The 21,751-nt window shown below is 37.9% G+C and overlaps 1 protein-coding gene across 1 annotated transcript in view; it reads right to left on the bottom strand.

Annotated features, from left to right (window-relative positions):
• Nucleotides 1-548: 548 nt before the first annotated feature.
• The window catches only part of LOC126355041 (beta-1,3-glucan-binding protein-like), a 133,058-nt gene continuing 111,855 nt past the window's right edge, over nt 549-21,751 (bottom strand). The window contains exon 9 of the mRNA XM_050005193.1: nt 549-1,509. Coding sequence (XP_049861150.1) covers nt 1,408-1,509 — 102 coding nt within the window. The 3' untranslated portion in view covers nt 549-1,407. The remainder of the gene's footprint in view (nt 1,510-21,751) is intronic.

Genomic DNA, 21,751 nt, shown 5'->3' with positions numbered 1-21,751 from the left:
AAAAATGTCACAGTTAGTGGTGAGTTTCACTTGATAGGTCAGTACACAATGTATAGATAATAACTGATTGTTTTGGGATGTGGATGTAGAAAATGTGAATGAGTGAGCAAAACATACACTGTAGTAGGTGTGGTGGTTATTAGACATGGTTGCCACATATTGATTCACTGCACTGGGTGTGAATTCACAAGGTAATCTTGGTCAAACAATAAGTTGTGTGTTGTTGGCCATTGTCGTGTTGTGGGGGCTGCTGATTCAATGGTTGGTGTGTCATTTAACATTGTGATGCACTCACATTTTATCACTGGATGGTTTTGAACACTGTAATTACATTGTCAATGCACTTCACATAAGGTTAATCCAGATGCAGTGGTGTGTGGATCTGGTGGTGTTGAGAATCCAACAAAAGATAACTGCATTGTTAATGTGTAGTAGGCAGTTCAGGATGAAAATTTCTGTATTGTGTGTCATGGTTGCAACTGGGTTCACCACTTTGATAGAATTCACTACAAGACAGTAGGAACGTGCCAGTAATGAGACAGGAACAATGAGACAGAAAAACAATTTATTGACAAGCACAACACAAGAAGCACATCCATTCACAGACAAAGCTGGGAATGCACTACAGTCTTTGGTCACATCACAGATGTTGCAGTCCTCACTCACTAGTGGTGGGCAGAGGTATATATATCCCCCCAAGTTAAGTCAGGACGTAGTCACACTGCATCTGACTAATGTTTTGTTCAACATCATTGACCAGTGTAACAAAGACGAGTTACCAAAGTTGTAAAGCTAAGACATTTTTACAATTGACAGTTGCTCCAGGCTACAAAATAGAAAATATATAATATATTCACAATGGGTGAACATTCTTGCTGATGTTATATTGGTTATGCTTAAAATAAGGTATTTGTTTCTTCTTTTAGTGTATTTAATATTGCAACAGAAATACAGAAAGTGTAGTGTTCCAAAGCATTTTTGACACTCACATATTAATAGATTCATGATGATGATACTTATGACAAATAATGTTTTAAAATGAAATGTGACATTATAGATGACAAGACAAGATTTAAATATAATTTATATGTGGTCTGTGTAATCTGGGAATAGCCTAATGTGGAGTTTTTTATCTGGAATACAAAAACATTTATCACATTTTAATGGACATAAAACAGAAGTCTGGGGATCTCCAGAAATCCTGAGCTAAATTTATGACTTTCACTGAGAGTATTTAATGCTAACATACAAGTACTGACTATTATATGTAGATACAAAAATAGCCAAAATCTAATGTTCTATTTATAAAAAAGTTTTCATTTTCTTAATTTCATTGCATATCCAAAAGAAATATGATAAACCTCTAATAAATAAAAATAACTTAGACTTCCACAGCAGAGAAATAAACTACATAGCCCATACTTTAACATAATCCACTTCCAGTGCAGACTTCTGAGAATCCCATGTTGGATACCAGTTATCTAAGTCCTTGTAGAAATGTAGAATGGACTGCAAAAGAAACAGAATTTTCCATCATTCTTAAGTTGTAACCAGAATAACAAAAATGTTCCTATAAATTCATTATTGTGTACACTGCTCTACAAGACAAACTGCCAGCTTGAAATAATCACAAATCATAAGAATTAGCATTTCAGAAAACAACACTTGTCACAAACAGCATGCAGCTTCTTCCACAGTCATCTGGCATATTTATCTTATTTTATTTGATCAAGTTTAGTTTGAGTTATGTCGATCCAATCATAAAATGCATTATTAATATTACAATATTATGAAAAGGAAAGTTGCTACTCACCACATAGTGGAGATGCTGAGTTGCAGATAGGCACAACAAAAAGACTGTCACAAATAAAGCTTTTGGCCATTAAGGACTTCATTGACAATAGACCACACACACACACACACACACACACACACACACACACACACACACACACACGTGCACGCGCGCAGCTCACACACATGTGCAGTCTCAGGCAACTGAAACCACACTGTGAACATTAGGACCAGCACATGATGAGGTAAGGAAGAGGCTGGGGCAGGGAGGGTGGGATGGATAGTGTGGTGGGGGTGGTAGACAGTGAAGTGCTTCAGGTTAGATGGAAGGCAGGGGAGAGGTGGGGGGGGGGGGGGGGAGTAGTGGAAATAAGGGAGAAGTAAAAAGACTGGGTGTGTGAGTAGAATGAAGGCTGTGTAGTGCTAGTACTGGAATGGGAACAGGGAAGGGGCTGGACGGGTGAGGACAGTGACTAACAAAGGTTGAGGCCAGGAGGGTTATGGGAACATAAGACATATTGCAGGGAAAATTCCCACCTGCACAACTGAGAAAAGCTGGTATTGGTGGGAAGGATCGATAGGGCACAGGCTGTGAAGCATAATTGAAATGAATGTCATGTTTGGCAGTGTGTTCAGCAACAGGGTAGTCCACTTGTTTCTTGGCCACAGTTTAGTTTCTCAGTGGGCATTCATGCGGACAGACAGCTTGTTGGTTGTCATGCCCAACAAGCTGTCAGTCTGCATGAATGGCACCGACAAACTGTAGCCAGGAGTTGTATATATATATATCTCTGCCCACACTCTTTGCCTTTACAAATGTCTGCTTGTGTCTGTGTATGTGCGGATGGATATGTGTGTGTGCGAGTGTATACCTGTCCTTTTTTCCCCTTAAGGTAAGTCTTTCTGCTCCCGGGATTGGAATGACTCCTTACCCTCTCCCTTAAATCCCACATCCTTTCGTCTTTCCCTCTCCTTCCCTCTTTCCAGAAGAAGCAACCGTTGGTTGCAAAAGCTTGAATTTTGTGTGTATGTTTGTGTTTGTTTGTGTATTTATCAACCTGCCAACACTTTTGTTTGGTAAGTCACATCAACTTTGTTTTTAGATACATTTTTCCAACATGGAATGTTTCCCTCTATTATATTCATCATCATCATATATATTAAAAACAAAGATTCCAAGACTTACCAGCCGGGAAAGCACCGGTAGATAGGCACAATGAATAAAACACACAAACACACTCACAGAATTTCGAGCTTTCGCAACCGGCGGCTGCTTCGTCAGGAAAGAGGGAAGGAAAAGGAAAGATGAAAGGATGTGGGTTTTAAGGGAGAGGGTAAGGAGTCATTCCAATCCCGGGAGAGAAAGACTTACCTTAGGGGGAAAAAAGGATAGGTATATACTCGCGCACACACACGCATATCCATCCATACATACACAGACACAAGCAGACTTTCCCGTTTGGTAAGTCTTGGAATCTTTGTTTTCAATACCTTTTTCCCATGTGGAAGTTTCTTTATATATATATATATATATATATATATATATATATATATATATATATATATATATATATATATATATATGTGTGTGTGTGTGTGTGTGTGTGTGTGTGTGTATATATATGTCTGCTTGTGTCTGTATATGTATGGATGGACATGTGTGTGTGTGTGCGCGAGTATATACCTATCCTTTTTTCCCCCTAAGGTAAGTCTTTCCACTCCCGGGATTGGAATTACTCCTTACCCTCTCCCTTAAAACCCACATCCTTTCGTCTTTTCCTCTCCTTCCTGAAGAAGCAACCATCGGTTGCGAAAGCTAGTAATTCTGTGTGTGTGTTTGTGTGTTTTGTTCTTGTGCCTGTCTGCCGGCGTTTTCCCACTTGCCAAGACTTACCAAGTGGGAAAGCGCCGGCAGACAGGCACAATGAACAAAACACACAAACACACACACAGAATTACTAGCTTTCGCAACCGATGGTTGCTTCTTCATACTGTGAATAGCAACTTTCCTTTTCATAATATTGTTATATTCCATCCTGGATTTTCCATTGTTTGATTATTAATATTACCTATAGATAAAAGAAAGCCATATTTGTTCCAAATACTAACTACCTATCTACCTACTGGATATTTATTCCAATCAGTCCTTTAAAAGATTATGTAGCTGACTTAGTAATAAATGAAATTTGCATATGCCATGTTGCCAGGAACACAGATTATCAAAATTATTTATTCTCTGATAGGTGTGAGAGAGATCAGAAATGAAAACAATATAACACTCACTGATGCTTAATATTTGGTAGAGTCTCTGTGAAAAAATCAGCATGTCACTTGTCAGTATTGATCAATTTGACACTGAACTTTTCCACATTTATTAGCTCACAAATATAGTGGCACCCCTTGTCAGTGTGTTTTGTGGAAGTGTAATAAACACCACTCTGACTCAGTACAAGAACACTTCTTACCAAAGAACACACTTAACCCTTTGCACTCCATAAGGCACACACATGGTGGCTCCACGCGCTTTTATTTAAATTGCAGACGCCTGGGCGGCACTGCACCGCAGAGATTTGCGCAAATCTCTTTGTGGAAACAATGTGGCTGCTGGCCAACAATTGGGGTATACATTAAAACAAAATGTGTCTTTCATTCATATATTTACGTAAGCTTTTACAGTACAAAACTTTTCATTGTGTGGTATTTTTTGAAACACTCTTCAGGGTGGAGAGCTGGGTTTCGTGAGCATGTTTCACAGTAATACACAGTTTCATGCCTGCCACCTTTCTTTTTTCTGTCTGAGCACACTGCACAATCTTTATGCTTGTTCCCAGGAAGCTTGTTGATAATGTGCAACTTTCCATTCAAGCATTCCTCATCATCAGAAGTTGAACGACATCCTCGTTTCTGTCCTTGAGTTCTTTCTTCGGCAACTAATCCTCTTATAACACTTTTACGGAATGCTTTGTGAGATGGTATTGTCAAGTTGTTTTTCTCACAGTGGTTCTTGTATAGTAAATAGCTGTTTACAAGTCCTACCTCCAACAGCCAGAAGTGTAGTTTTCACCACCACTTGAGACTTTTCATTAGAAAACCATAACAGGGAATAAAATGGTCAGATTAATCAACTCCGCCCATCTTTGAAGTATAATCAATAATCACATTTGGTTTCTTTATTTCTTCCCTTTCCTTTCTATAATGGACACTGAGTTATTGGCTTTTGTAGAAAGCATGAGAACTGTTCGTTTATCTTGCCATGCCAAAAAAATCACTTTGTTGTTGCGGAGGCATTTTATTTCGTGCTTCCTTAGATGCAGAGCTCCTTTCTTGATTGCAGCTGGAAGGTTTCTGCGATTGGCCTGAGAGACGCATGTTCTGTTTCAACAACTCATCAGCTAATGCAACACTTGTATAAAAACGGTCAGTGTACAAATGATACCCTGATTGCCCTGTAGCATTTCTGATATTAGCTAGCAGCTGAAGAACTATTTTCTCAGAAAAATTCAAGTGTGGACAAATCAATGACTCAGTTGTTACAACCCCAAAATAGGGTATCAAACTGCAGATATAACCATTTGATGAATCCGAAATTATGTAAACTCTGAGTCCCCATTTTGTTGGTTTTTGAGGATTGCACATTTTGAATAATACATGACCCTTGAATGATACTGTAGATTCATCAACTGCTAAATACTGATATGGTTGATAAATTTCGAGAAACGTACCAGACAAGTAATTCAGTACATTTGTCACTTTACTCAGACGTGATTGAACCTGACTGTTGACATGTGTAGCACTCATCGGATTAGAAACATGAAGTGCCCAGAAAATTTGCATAAATCGTCGGCAGCTAAAACAGTCTGGAAAGAAGTTGGATGATTGTAACCATTCTCTTGGAAAAAAAAGTCCTGCAAGTTCTTACACTTTTGTACTGCCATATTCAGTAGCACACCAGGGAAGCGTTTCATTTCTTCCATGGTAACATTTCTCCAGTCCCACCATGCAGAATGTTGTGGAAGTGGTGTCACTTTACGTATTTTTGATGTAGCATACCTATTTGTTTCAACTGCTATTTGTTGAAACAGGTTATCTGTAAAAATTAATTGAAAGAATCCAATGGGTGATGATGGAACAGAATTACATTCTGTTACAAAACCACACTTTGATTCGTCAAAAGGAAAATCTGTGAAGTCAGTGTCAGAGTCACTCCACATTCCCCACGAATCCTCTGCTGAATCCATAGAAACATGCAAATTGTCACTATTTTCTTCATCATTGTCACTCGAATTGTTTTGAAATGAATCACTATCATAATCAGAATCATTTTCACTCTCGTTTTCACTTAGAGATTGCTCTAAAAGATCTAAAATCTCTTCCTCAGAAAGGACTGTACGTAAAGTACTAGCCATTTTGAGCACATGGACTTGAACGTAATAATTACAATCTTTGAATTAACACAGCTGCTACTGTTCGACACTGAGTTAACACTAGTTCTCCAAGATGGCAGCACACTGCAGCAATAATGCCAACTAGACTCAAAAAACGTCTGATAGCTTCGAAAAGTCATGTCAAAAGAGGCTTGACATCGGAGTGGAAAACAAATTTTGCAATGTCGAGTGGCACTCGACATTGGAGTGGAAAGGATAAATGGTTTTTAGCTGTGTTTGATTCAAAATCCGCAGAACAATGCCTGAAGGTACCTTGCTTCTTTTATTGCTATTGGCAGGGCCATGTATTTGGCTTCTGTAGTTGATAGAGCAACCATTTTTTGTCATTTTGAAATCCATGTAATAGCGGTCCCAATCAACTTAAAAATATAATCCATCATTATTTACCTACTGATCAAGATCTGACAGATAATCAGCACACAGAAGCCTTTAGTTTTAGCTTTTCCACTTTTTCAGGAAGTTTGTCCTACAATGATTATGTCTTTGATGTTTCTCATAATTTATTTGACTACTATCCAATGGATTTTTTGATAATCAGAATTGAATCTACTTATGGTCTATAACAGTGTATGCAATGTCTGGTCTTGTGTATTGAGCCACATATAGTAGTAACCCAATCACTTGCTGATAAGGAATGCCATGTAACACCAGTTCTTCCTCATCTTCAATTTTTTCACCTTGTTTTTTAGCTTCAAACCAGGTTCGAGTGGATGTGGAACCAGATTGTAATCATCCACACCAAATTTCTTGGTTATGTTCCCTACATATTTGCTTTGATCAACACTAATCATCTAGCCCTAAACTGAAACAAACTATGGAAACTCCAGGTTGGGATATCAACAATGTAAGGAAAAGATAGATGGCTACACACCATAAAGAAGATACATTAAGTTGGAGACTGGTACAATTAAAAGACAGTCATCTGTGGCAGCTCAGACCAAAGTTGCTAGAGATGGTGGCCATTTGTATGTGAGGTATGCTTGCTTCTGTGAATGAATGTGTGTGCGTTTCTCTTTCTTTTTCTGATGAAGTTGAAAGCTAATGTGTAAGTATCTTTTAATTGTGCTTGTCTGCAACTTAATGTGTCATCTTCATGGTAAGTAGCTATCTATCTTTTCCTTAAATTCTACACCTGTACTCTGCATACCACCGTGAAGTGCATGGTAGACACATGCATTGTCGATACCCATCCCAAACTGATTCACTAATTCTTTCTTCACTTCCTCCTTCCACCTTTTATTTTGATTCTAGAAGATGGTCAAGTAATCTATGTAATGGCCAAAATGAGCATATTTTGTTTCTCAATTGTGTAATAGATGAATGGATCACGTTTTGACTTCTTTAGATTCATTTCACATAATGCTACAACTAATATCTATTATCAAATGCATGCTGCCTGTTTTAGGCAATAGATTGTCTTCTTTAGTTTGAAAACCTTTGTCTTCTTCCCCTTCTTCGTTTAGCCTTTGGTTTTACAAATGTAGTCTTCATCGTCATAATCATCATACAGGAATGTGGTTCGAACACCCACATGTGGTGTCAAGATGAACTTCAGCTGCTAAAGCTACAAGGCTACAAAATGAAGAATCATGAACACCAGTTAAAATCATTTCATCAAAGTCCACTCCTAGTATATGGGAATAACCTTTTGCAACAAAACAACCTTATAATACCCTGTTTCACCAACAGACATTTTTCTGGACAACAGGTCGTGATGGTTCCCCCGCTTTTTCAACACTGTTAGGTAATGCTGCTGGCTGAGCACTGTCCATGCCATTATCATCAGTGGCATTATCCTTCATGATGTTCCCATAGTGGCATTTTGAATTTTTGATGACTTGCACATCATGGGCCTCCACAGTTGTCTTTTGTGAATTTGGGTCAGTTAGACAGTATGCATTAGAATCTTCACAATATCCAAGAAAGTTAAGTTCCTTGGGCCCTTTTTTATGTATCAGATTTATTTAAAAAAAAAAAAACTCCATAATTCTTCAAGAGTAATATTTTGAACAGATTCTGTTGGAGATATATTCTTTAGATAAATTGCTATATCAATGGTTTCATGCCAAAATTTTTACTTAGTCCAGTATCTGTCAATATCAAAATTGGAATTTCAGTTATTATCTGATTCACACACTCCACAAGTTCATTTTTTCTGGTGTGTACAGGACTGTTGTCTCAAGCCAGATTCCATTCACCTTTAATAATGACTTCATACAATGAGTGACAGACTCTTTTCTACTATCTGTTCAAACATTATGAATCACCTCGAAGAGAAGTGTAGAGTGCTACCAACAACGGATTTCAAATTGATTCCATATTTCTAGATTTCCAAAAAGCTTTTGACACCGTTTCACACAAGCAGCTTGTAGTGTAATTGCTTGCTTATGCAACATCGTCTCAGTTATGTAATTGATGAAAGAAGAAAATATAAAAATGCAGAACATGAAGCAGGTGAAAAGGAATACAAACGTCTCAAAAATGAGATCCACAGGAAGTGAAAAATGGCTAAGCAGGGATGGCTAGAGGACAAATGTAAGGATGTAGAGGCTTATCTCACTAGGGGTAAGATAGATATTGCCTTTGGAAAAATTAAAGAGAGCTTTGGAGAAAAGAGAACCACTTGTATGGATATCAAGAGCTCATATGGAAACCCAGTTCTAAGCAAAGAAGGGAAATCAGGAAGTGGAAGGAGTATATAGAGGGCCTATACAAGGGCAATGTACTTGAGGACAATATTATGGAAATGGAAGAGGATGTAGATGAAGATGAAATGGGAGATATGATACTGCGTGAAGAGTTTGACAGAGCACTGAAAGATCTGAGTCGAAACAAGGCCCCTGGAGTAGACAACGTTCTATTAGAACTACTGATAGCCTTGGGAGAGCCAGTCCTGACAAAACTCTACTATCTGGTGAGCAAGATGTATGAGACAGGCGAAATACCCTCAGACTTCAAGAAGAATATAATTCCAATCTCAAAGAAAGCAGGTGTTGACAGATGTGAAAATTTCCAAACTATCATTTTAATAAGTCACAGCTGCAAAATACTAACACGAATTCTTTACAGGTGAATGGAATAACTATTAGAATGTGACCTTGGGGAAGATCAGTTTGGATTCCGTAGAAATATTGGAACACGTGAGGCAATACTGACCCTACGACTTATATTAGAAGCTAGATTAAGGACAGGCAAACCTACGTTTCTAGCATTTGTAGACTTAGAGAAAGCTTTTTACAATGTTGACTGGAATACTCTATTTCAAATTCTGAAGGTGGCAGGGGTAAAGTACAGGGAGCGAAAGGCTATTTACAATTTGTACAGAAACCAGATGGCAGTTATAAGAGTCAAAGGACATGAAAGGGAAGCAGTGGTTGGGAAGGGAGTGAGTCTGGGTGAAGCTTCTCCCCGATGTTATTCAATCTGTATATTGAACAAGCAGTGAAGGAAACAAAAGAAAAATTTGGAGTAGGTATTAAAATCCATGGAGAAGAAATGACATTGTAATTCTGTCAGAAGACAGCAAAGGAATTGGAAGAGCAGCTGAACGGAATGGACAGGATCTTGAAAGGAGGATATAATATGAACATCAACAAAAGCAAAACGAGGATAATGGAATGTAGTCGAATTAAGTCGGGTGACGTTGAGGGAATTAGATTAGGAAATGAGACACTTAAAGTAGTAAAGGAGTTTTGCTATTTGGGGAGCACAGTAACTGATGATGGTCGAAGTAGAGAGGATATAAAATGTAGACTGACAATGACAAGGAAAGCGTTTCTGAAGAAGAGAAATTTGTTAACATCTAGTATAGATTTATGTGTCAGGAAGTCGTTTCTGAAAGTATTGGTTTGGAGTGTAGCCATGTATGGAAGTGAAACATGGACAATAAATAGTTTGGACAAGAAGAGAATAGAGGCTTTCAAAATGTGGTGCTACAGAAGAATGCTGAAGATTAGATGGGTAGATCACATAACTAATGAGGAGGTATTGAATAGGATTGGGGAGAAGAGGAGTTTGTGGCACAACGTGACTAGAAGAAGGGATTGGTTGGAAGGACACATTCTGAAGCATCAAGGGATCACCAGTTTAATATTGGAGGGCAGAGTGGAGGGTAAAAATCGTAGAGGGAGACCAAGAGATGACTACACTAAACAGATTGAGAAGGATGTAGGTTGCAGTAGGTACTGGGAGATGAAGAAGCTTGCACAGGATAGACAACAACATATGTAACTGGATTTGTGACTTCATATCAGAGAAATCACAGTTAACAGTAATTGATGGAAAGTCATAGAGTGAAACAGAAGTGCTTTCTGTCATTCCCCAAATTAGTATTATAGGACCTCTGCTGTTTCTTATCTATATAAATGATTTAGGAGACAATCTGAGCATCCGTCTTAGGTCGTTTGCAGATGATTCTTTCATATATCATCTAGTAAAGTCATCAGAAGATCAAAACAAATGGCAAAATGATTTAGAAAAGATATCTGAATGGTGTGAAAATTGTAAATTGACTCCAAATAAAATCAAATGTGTGGTGTCATCCACATGAGTGCTAAAAGAAATCCATTAAACTTCAATTACATGGTAAATCAGTTTAATCTAAAGGCCATAAATTCAACTAAATTTTGAGGAATTACAATTACAAACAATTTAAAATGGAAAGAACAATTAGAAAAAGTTGTGGGGAAGGCAAATCAAAGACTGCATTTTATTGGTAGAGCATGTAGAAAATGTAGCAGATCAACTAAAGAGACTGCCTACACTACACTTGTCCATCCTCTTTTGGAGTACTGCTATGGAGCCTGGGATCCTTACCAGATAGGATTAATGGAGAACATCAAGAAAGTTCAAAGAAGAGCAGCTCATTTTTTATTATCACAAAATAATGGAGAGAGTATCACAGGCATGACACAGGATTTGGGGTGGACACAATTAGAATAAAGACATTTTTCCTGTCAACGGAATCTTCTCATGAAATTTCAGTCACTAATTTTCTCCTCCAAATGCGAAAATATTTTGTTGATGCCAACCTACACAAGGAGAAATGGTCATCATAATAAAATAAGGAAAATCAGAACTCACACAGAAAGACATAGGTGTTTCTTTTTCTGTGCTCTGTTCAAGAGTGGCATAATAGAGAATTGTTGTGAAGACAGTTCGATGAACCCTCTGACAGGAACTTAAGTGTGATTTGCAGAGTATCCGTGTAGATCTAGATGTAGATGTACATGAAAGTATTTTCATTTTGTGAATGGCTCCATTTTTTACTCATCATCAGAAATAAATGAAAGTAGTACAGACTTCTTTTGGTGATATTAACATGTAACTGTATGACTTCCTTGACAGATCATCCATAAAAGTGAGAAGATAACATGGTCCTCTCATGAAGGCATGCTCATTGGTCCACAAATATCTGTATGTGCTATATATCAAGGAGTTCTTTTGCTCTTCAACTTGATGAATGAGGAAAAGTTTGTTGAGGCTGTTTTACTTTTATGCAAGAGATACAAACATCCAAATTGATATTCATCTAATCAGTCTGTTAGCCATTTTTTGCCCTTAATAAATGCATGCTTACATGACTCATATGGCCCAATCTTTGATATTATGATTCATAAATGATTTCTACACTACCTGCATGATGACAGACTTCATTTACACAGAGATGACAAAAGTCATGTGAAAATGATATGCACATATACAGATGGCAGTAATATCACTTATACAAGGTATAAAAGGGCAGTGAAGTGGCTGAACTGTCATTTGTACTCAGGTGATTCATGTGAAAAGATTTCCACTGTGATTATGGCCACGTGGAGAGAATTAACAGACTTTGAACACAGAATGGTAATTGGAGCTAGATGTGTGGGACAATCAGTATTAGAAATCATTAGGAAATGCATTATTGTGAGATCCACAGTACCAAGAGTGAGCCAGATATAGTAAATTTCGGTCATTACCTCTCACCATGGACAACACACTGGCCAACAGCCTTCACTTAATGACTGAGAGCAGTGGCATTTGCATAGAATTTTCAGTGCTAACAGAGAAGCAACACAGTATGAAATAACTGCAGAAATCTAAGTGAGGCATATGACAAACATATACATTGGGACAATACACTGAAATTTGATGCTAATGGGCTATGGTAGCAGACAACCAATGCGAATGCCTTTGCTGACAGCACAACAATGCCTGCAGCATCTCTTCTGAGCTCGTGACCAGCTTGATTCAACCTTTAATGACTGGAAAATTGTGGCCTGGTCAGATGAGTCCCCATTTCAGTTGGTAAGAGCTGATAGTAGAGTTTGAGTGTGACACACACTCCAAGAAGCCATGGACCCAAGTTACCAGCAAGGCACTGCGCAAGCTGGTGGTGGATCCATAATGGTGTGGGATGTGTTTACATGGAATGGACTGCATTCTCTGGTGCATCTGAACTGGTCATTGACTGGAAATGGTTATGTTTGGCTATCTGGAGAACATTTGCAGCTATTCATTAGCATCATGTTCCCAAGCAATGGTACCATGTCACTGGTCTACAACTGTTTGTGATTCGTTTGAAGAACATTCTGGAGAATTCGAGCAAGTGCTTTGGCCACCCAGATTGACTGCCATAAGTCCCATTGAGCATTTACAGTTCATGCACAACATACTGCACCAGCAACACTTTTGCAATTATGGACAGTTACAGAGGCAGCATGGATCACTATTTCTGCAGGGGACTTCCAATGACTTCGTAAGTCCATGCCATGTTGAGCTGCTGCCCTAAACCAGGAAGAAGGTGTTCCAAAACGATACTTGGAGGTATCTGATGGCATTTGTCACCTCATAGTAAATGATACACACCACCTACTTGAGTTGCAATCACTATTGTTGTCTCAGAGACAATTACATCAGTTTTGTTGTACATGCCACACTTTGCATCATCAGACAATGTGCACAATCCATATATTGTCATTTGACTAACTGACAATAAATCTGAACACTACTACTACAAGGTGTCAGAAAAGGAAAAAACATAGTTGTTCCCAAAATTACCGTTCTCCCAATGATTATATGGATATTTTTATTAAAAAGTGAATTTAAGACTTGGGCATAATTTCTAGCCTTAAGAGGGAAATTCTTATATAAACACTAACTTTCTTGAATAAATTATTATCTTCTAGATGCAAAGTGAACAGTACTGCCAACAGAATCATAATAAAAGTACAAAGGACACACTACATAGTTTTCAGAACTTATAGTTCCTTCATCAGAGAGGAAAGGAAGATAGAGTGGTGAATGTTTACCCTTAGCTTATAAGGTCATTTTTTGGTCATACACTGTCCCAGGTGTGGTCCGAGTGACCGCTATATTTAAATATCCATTAAAATTGCATTCAGAAACTTTAGTGGAACAGTTCATATTTTATGTGAAAGGTCACATTAATACCATACAAAAAATATATATCCAAATAAATTTTAAAATTTATTTTTATGAAAACAGCTCATTTAAATGGAAAACTACACAAAATGAACATACTATTACATGATGATGCTAATGGTATGGAAACTCAAATATCCCGCACTCAAAATTTTACTTTTTGTTATGTTATTATTGATTATTACCTGTACACATGTAATGATAAAAACATAAAAAACCACCACAAAAAATTCAACATAATTAAAATCACACTAGTATTTTTAGGTGTTTAGTTTTCCGTCTCAGAGGTTTTCTTTACACTCACTGGAACTTTTTGTAGAGATTTCAAGTCAGATTGGCTTCTTACAACAATGGGAAACATAGGGTATCTTTCTCTTCTTTTTTGAGTCACAGATGGAGCAAGTTTAGTGTTTTTCCAATTGTTCTATAACAACTTCTATTGTTGGGTCTGCTACAACCAAAGCACAGTGAAGGATGCATGAAGTTCACAGTGTATGAGAGTCTTGTTGGCTCACTTTTTCTTTGTGGTGTCATCAATTAATTTTAAGGTTTTTTTAAAAATTAAAGCAGTTCACCTGCGTATTGTCTTTGTAGGAGCTGTGAAGGACAAACAAATTCACCCCACTTATCTCCAACATATGGAAAAATAATGCCACTGGCCATCGTTTGAAGAGGCTTTGAAGAGGAGCAATATTTGTTTCGATGTATTTCTAGCAGAACCTCTAGCTAAAGATTCAATGTTCAGACTTCTGTCTTCATCACTTTGATCACCTGTTTCATCAAGGAACTCACAGTTGGCAAAATAATTTTATTTTCACTTCCGCACTTTGACTGTGCTGTATTATGTTCACTTACAATTTCATTGCCACTATCTGATCCAACATCACTTCTTAAAATGACCTCAAACCATTTTAAAACAGTATTGTCAAAGTCATTGTCCATTAAACATGAACAGTAGATGAAGACCTGGCTACTGAATCCATAACACAAAGTTACAGGTGTGGTCTCAGAGACCACTAGAATGAAAGAAGCAGCAATAGTATAGGTCAACATCACATTCAAGTGGCTGCTGACAAAGGACAGCATGGCAACTTCAGGGGAAAAAAAGGAATGGGCGTGTGGCACTGTTGGATGGGAGGCCCCATCCGGGGAAGTCCATCTACTGAGTGCAAGTCTTATTTCATTTGACGCCACATTGGGTGACTTGCACATCAGTGATGAGAATGAAATGGTGATGAGGGCAACATAACACATGGTTCATGAGTGGAGAAAGTCTCCAACCTGGCTGGGAATCGAACCCAGGCCCACTGCCTGGGAGGAAAGCACATAACCACCCAGCTAAGCAGGTGGACAGCTTTGGGAAATAACAACCAGACAATGCTGTAATCTCCTGCCCCACCATTATGCATTAGCAACAGAGTAACTATAAATGCTAGCAGTCTGTGAAACCACACCTGGGACCTTAAGGGTTAAAAGAAAAGGCAGGTCATTCAGTCCACATGATGGGAGGGAACTATCCATAATGAGGACAAGAATAGACAAAGATCTTATTTAGTTTACTGAATTTTTCTCTGATGTAAACAGTCTTGAATATTTCACACACTTGTGTAAGATATTCAACAATATCTTACACACTTATTGTGTATCACAATGATTCACTAGGGCACTAACATATCTAAAAATGCAGCATCTAAATTGTACATCTACATGGAGAATTCCAAACCACTGTTAACTGAATGGAAGAGGGTAATCCTCATTGTAACACATGTTATGGTAGTTCCTGTTTAATGCACATATGGAGCACAGGAAAAAGAATGCATAAATGCCTGTCTGCATTATGTAATTAGTCTAACCTTATCTTCAGAGATTTTATGAGACCAGTATGTAAGGGTTTGCAGTACATCCTAAGTTTTTTCAGTTAACACTGGCGCTTGAAACTTTGTAAGCAGGTGTTCATGAGATTGGTGTCTATCTTCAAGCATCTGCCAGTTTAGGTTTATCTCCATTTCTGTGATGCTTTCCCCTTTGACAGACAAAAATGTGACAATGTGTGCAACTCATCTTTGTATATGTTCAGTGTCTCCTGTTAGTCCTATTTCACATGAATCCCACACACTTAAACACTACTGTACACTGAATCACAGGCCTTGCAACTTTTTCAACTGATGGTATTTCCTGTGTATCCCACCAATAAACTCACATCTGCCTCCTTAATCCAGTCTCAAACTTGTTTTAATAGCCCATATGATCACACTTCCATTAATAAGTGTTTATTAGTACTGAGTCAATGCCTTTCAGTAGGCAGGAAATACTCCATCTGCCTGACTGCCTTGATTCATGAATTTCAGAATGTCCTGTGGAAAAAAAGAAAGAATTTGCTTTCATGAGACTGATATTTTCAGTCTGTGTTTACTGGCACGGAGGAGGACATTCTGTTCTAGATACTACATTAAGTTTGGGATTGGAATATGTTCTAAAATTCTACAACATATGGATGTAAATTGCATTGGATAATAGCTTTGTATTGTATCTGTTATCCCACTTGTAGAAATGTGTGATTTGCATTTTCTTTCAGCTACTAAGCACAGTTGTATATTCAGGACTAACTCAGTCACAAATTCTGTACAGAATCTGGTAGAGGCCCCATTGGGCTCAGGACCTTCATTCAATTTTAGTGATATCAGTAGTTTCTCAATTTTAATGATACTATCTGCAGTCATTTGAGAATTCAACTAAGACAGTACTTATGGCTTTTCTTTGTAAAGAAACATTTTAAAGTAGAGTTCAGCTTTTCTGATTTTGCTGCACAGTTTCTGTTTCATATATGGGTGTCTGGACACTAAATTACACACGAGCAGAATTTTTTTGAGTTTTAAAAGATGCTTTACATAAGACTGCCCTTTTGACAGTCAAATGTATTTCATTTAGCCTCTAATATTGATAATATACCAACTGACATGGAGAAGGAAATATGTGATGTTGTAGATAACCTTGGTCTTTCAAGACTATTCCTCCAGGTTTTGACATTAAACACAACAGTAAAAAGTACAATACACACATACAGAATTGCTTTGTGTAATACAAAAAGGTTTGAGTTTGCCAAACAGTTAAACAAAGGAAGAAGTAAACTTAAGAACTTCTATGACTCACAATATCTCATGTCTCTTGTTGGCATTTAGCATCAGATTTGAAGAAGTCTTCCAAAAATATAAAATTCTGCTGAAACACAAACTGAAAACAGCTGATTGACAAAAGATTTAAGGAAATCTGCACTTCCCTACCGCCTCATCAGCAAAATCAAACACTTACATTCCCAACATTTGACTTGTGAAAGAAACAGCAACAAACTAAAATATGTAAACTTTTCTCAGAGCGTAATGCAAGGGAAAACACTACTGTTTACCAATTAAAGCACATTTGGATCAACAATGAGTCACCAGGATTACTAAGGGACAAAGCTGCTCAGTGCATGGCGGAGGGTACCTTTCCCGTTCTTCTTGCAGATAGAGCAAGGGAAAATCAACTGTCTATATGCATCCATATGAGCCCTAATTCCTCATATCTTACCTTTGTTGTCCCTATGCAAAATATACGTTGGCGACTGTAGGATCGTTCTGCAGTCAGCTTCAAATGATAGTTCTCTAAACTTTCTCAGTACTGTTCTTCTTCCTCCCAGGGATTCCCAATAAGCTTCTGAAGCATATCTGTACCATTTTCAAACAAACTGAACCTACCGGTAACATATCTAGCAGCTTGCATCTGAATTGCTTTGACATCTTCTTTCAATCCGTCCTGATGTGCATCCAAAACACTCATGCAGTACTCAAGAACAGGTCACACTAGCATCCTATAGGTAGTCTCCTTTACAGTGAATTACACTTTCCTAAAATACTCCCAACACAGTGAAGCTGACCAAATGCCTTCCCTGACACAATCCTCACATTGTTGTTCTATTTCATACCACTTTGCAGTGATATTTAAACAACATGACTGTGCCAAGCAGGACACTACTAATGCTGCATGTGAACATTATGAGTTTGTTTTTCCTACTCATCCACATTAACTTACATTTTTCTACATTAGGAGCCAGCCGCGATTCATAACATCAACTAGAAATTTTGACTAGGTCATCTTGTATCAACCTACGGTCACTTATTTTTTACACCTTCCTGTACACCGCAGCATAACAACTGCAGATTGTTGCCCACCCTGTCTGCAGATCATTTATATGAATAGAAAACAGCAACAGTCCCATCACACTTCTCTGGGACACTCCTGATGTTACCCCTTTTCCGATGAACACTCGCCATCAAGGACAACATACTGGGTCCTATTACTTATGAAGTCTTCAAGCTAGTCTCATACCTGGGAGGCTATTTCACATGCATGCACCTTCATTACCAGCCTGCAGTGGGGTGCCATGTTGAATGCCTTTAGGAAATCTAGAAATATGGAATCTGCCTGGTGCCCTTCATCCATAGTTTGCAGTATAACATGTTAGAAAAGCACAAGCTGGGTTTCCCATGATGCTTTTTAAAGCCATACTGATTCATGGACATGAGCTTTTCGGTCTATAGGAAATTTATTATATTCGAGTCCAGAATATGTTCAAGGACTCTGCAGTGAACTGATGTTAAGGATATTGGTCTGTACTTTTGTGGGTCTGTACTTTTGTTGTTATTACATACAGGAGCCAAAAGCACTTTGTTTCCAGTCACTTGGCACTTTGCACTGGTTGAGAGATGCGTGATACAAGCAGATTAAGTAAGAAGTCAATGACATAGAGTACTCTTTGTAAAATCAAATTGGGATTTTATCCAGACCTGATGACTGACTTCAACTCTTTCAGTTGTTTCTCCATGCCAGGGATGCTTATTACTATACCATCCACAAAGATTCTGTGCAATGATTGAATGACAGTATGTTTGTATGACTCTCCTGCACGAACGATTTCTTAAACGTGTAATTTAAAACTTTGGCCTTCTTTTTGCTATATTCTACTGCTAAACCAGACTGGTCAAAAAGTGGCTGCACGGAAGTCTTAAACCTGCTTGGTGATTTTATATAGGACCAGAAATTTTTTGGGTTCTCCTCCAGATCTTTAGCCAAAATATGATGGTGGTAGCTGTTGTATGCTTTGTGCATAGATATTTTCACAGACATATGAATCTCTACTAATCATTGCCTATCATCATTTTTGTGCCTTCTTTTGAATCAAGAGTACAACAGCCTTCGCTTCCTCAGCATTTTCTGAATTCCATTATTAAACCACAGTGGGTCTTCTCCATCCTTATCCCACTTACTAGGCATATACTTCTCCACAGCACAATTTACAATCTGTTCAGACTTCACCCATAACTCATTTGTGTCCATCATTCTTGAGCTAAATGATTGCAGTTCATTGTCTAAGTGAGTTGCTAACAACTGCTTATCTGCTCTTTCTAACAGAAATACTCTTCTAGCCCTCTTGACTGATTTATTAACTTTTGTAACCATGGTCACTATGATGACATCATGCTCATTAATCCCCATCCCAATACTGACACCATCGATAAAGTCCAGCCTGTTTGTAGTTACAGACTCCAAAATATTTCCATTGCATGTGGGTTGCCAAACTAGCTGCTCAAAACAGATTTCTGAAAGCATGTTCACAAGTACTTCACATCCCCTCCAATGAATCCATACTGTCCCAGTTTATACTTGGTAGGTTACCATCACCACCAACTAATATTGTATGATCTAGGTATTTATGCACAACTAACACTAGTTTCTTTGAATGACCCTAGAACTGCAACAAGAGAGTCAGATGGTTGGTAATAACATTCAACAATTAATTTGGTTTCACCTAGATCTGTTATGTGTGATCAAAAAACTTCACTATCACGCCCAATTTTAACCTCAGTACAAACAATATTTTTCGCAACTGCAATGGTCACCACCCTCTTTTTACAATGTATAATCTGATAAAAGTGTGAGTTTCTACATGGACAAAAAGCCCAACAGTATCAATCTAAAAGTGAAAGACACATTGATAAAATGTATATGAAACAAAATGGATCTTGATTAACATTTAAACTGGACTGAGTGAGCATTTACAATATTATGAAAGCAAATTGCAAGATCATGTTATACGCCATGAACAATGACTTAGGTGCAAAGCAGCTCATGTGCTGCTTTTTGTATGTCCATTCCACAATTAGTTTTGGCATAATCTTGTTGGTAAAAAATAGCCAGAAGATGTAATCATTAAAAAAGTTGCACGAGAGCCCAGCGCATTAATTTTTGTGAGACTGTCACTTATTTTTTGATATGAAAAACACAGTTAAAACCCTAAATAACTGTATCAAAGGAACATTTATTTGAGAAAACTGTAAAAATGCAACAAAACAGGATGAATGTTTAGTATTTGCCTTCAAGAATTAAGATATTAAGTATTGCCAACACACATTTAAAAGACGGAGAAAAAACTATGAAGATGAAAGAAAAGTGGGAAGGAAAATTTAGACAAAACCCTGAAGGTTGCTCTCTGATTTGGTACAGATTTATCAATGATAACTTTGTGGTCTGCATTTACAGTCATGAACAACTCTTGCGACAGCTTAACTTCTTTTTCTAATTCAAATTCAGTTGGTTCTTTTCCAAAATGAAGCCATCTTTTGACATTGAACCAACCAGAGTATCTTCATTTTGACAGCTGAAATGCTTCTGCACAGCATAGATACTGATAGCAAATGTATCTACTCCAACAATGAATCACTTAAAATTACTTGCAAATTATTTGTGCACATGTACACATTAGACACTATAGTTTTGTGATCAAGGACAACTGTATGAAAGATGGAAAATAATAGAAGTAATACTCTGTATATGTGTTTAAGCTATGTGTATTACTTATCTGGCTATGTTTGAAGTATGAATAGGCTTGACTACATCCATACAATAGATAAAAAATGGAAATGAGCATATGGCATCATTGGCTAGGAGGCTCCTATTTGGGGAAGTTTGGCCGCCAGGTGCAAGTCTTATTTCATTCGATGCCACATTGGGCAACTTGCACGCTGGTGATGAGAATGAAATGATGATGAGGACAACACAACACCCAATCCCCGATTGGATAAAACCTCCACCACAGTCAGGAATTGAACCCGAGCCCCTTTGCATAGGAGGCGAACACGTTACCACCCAGCTAAGCAGGCGGACATACAATAGGTATTGACCATGGATGGATAAATACATAAATGTAATGAGTCAAGTTTTATCTGATATAATTATGATACTGTGATCAATAAGATATACAGTATAACAGATACTTGCACATCATTAGATAGCAATAACTAAAATAATAGCATATTTAAATTGGTACAATTACAGTGGTTCCAGCAGTGGTAAGAGCAATGAATTGCATTTTAAGGAACAGTTGTTTTGACAGACATCTGCAACTTTGTTACAATGATGTGTACATGGAGTTAGCACGAACAAAAATCCATAATCCATTATAAGAGGTGAGATGCTAGTATGTGGAATGAGTTAAAGACTACAAATGTACATTACATAGAACATAGTACAGCTAATCCAAGGCTTGTTCTTTTATTGAAAGCAATAACAACTTTTTATTATCTTCTGGCCTGCTAAGCCTAACGAATCTGAGGATTTTCTTTCAGGCCTTTGAAGATCCCCCTTCACCACAAGGCAGTGGTTCCACACCTCATTTGCCCTTAGGAGGCAAATGGCGCCTCCTTCACCAGGTGTGCCACACCAAAGATGTTCTTCTCCACTGTAGCTACCATTAAGGACTTTGCCATAGCCCAAGTAAGGGTTGATAATGGTAAGGAAAAAGGAGAGGTTTAGGATAGGATAGGAGACAGGCTAATGATAGGTTGTTGTGGGACACACTTCATCTGGCTCCTCATCTTGAAACAAAACAAGCACTGTATCATGTGTGAGATACAGAGGTGCGTGAGTGTGCTGGGACTTACCCCAGTTCACTGTTAGTAGCGCCACGCCACCTTAACGTGTCTGTGTGTAGCACGCAGTATTGCACCACAATTAAATATGAAATTAAAAATCAAAATTTATGTTCAAAACTT

Source organism: Schistocerca gregaria, chromosome 3, assembly GCF_023897955.1.
Source record: "Schistocerca gregaria isolate iqSchGreg1 chromosome 3, iqSchGreg1.2, whole genome shotgun sequence".
NCBI lineage: Eukaryota > Metazoa > Arthropoda > Insecta > Orthoptera > Acrididae > Schistocerca > Schistocerca gregaria.
This window is presented reverse-complemented; position numbering and strand designations above follow the sequence as displayed.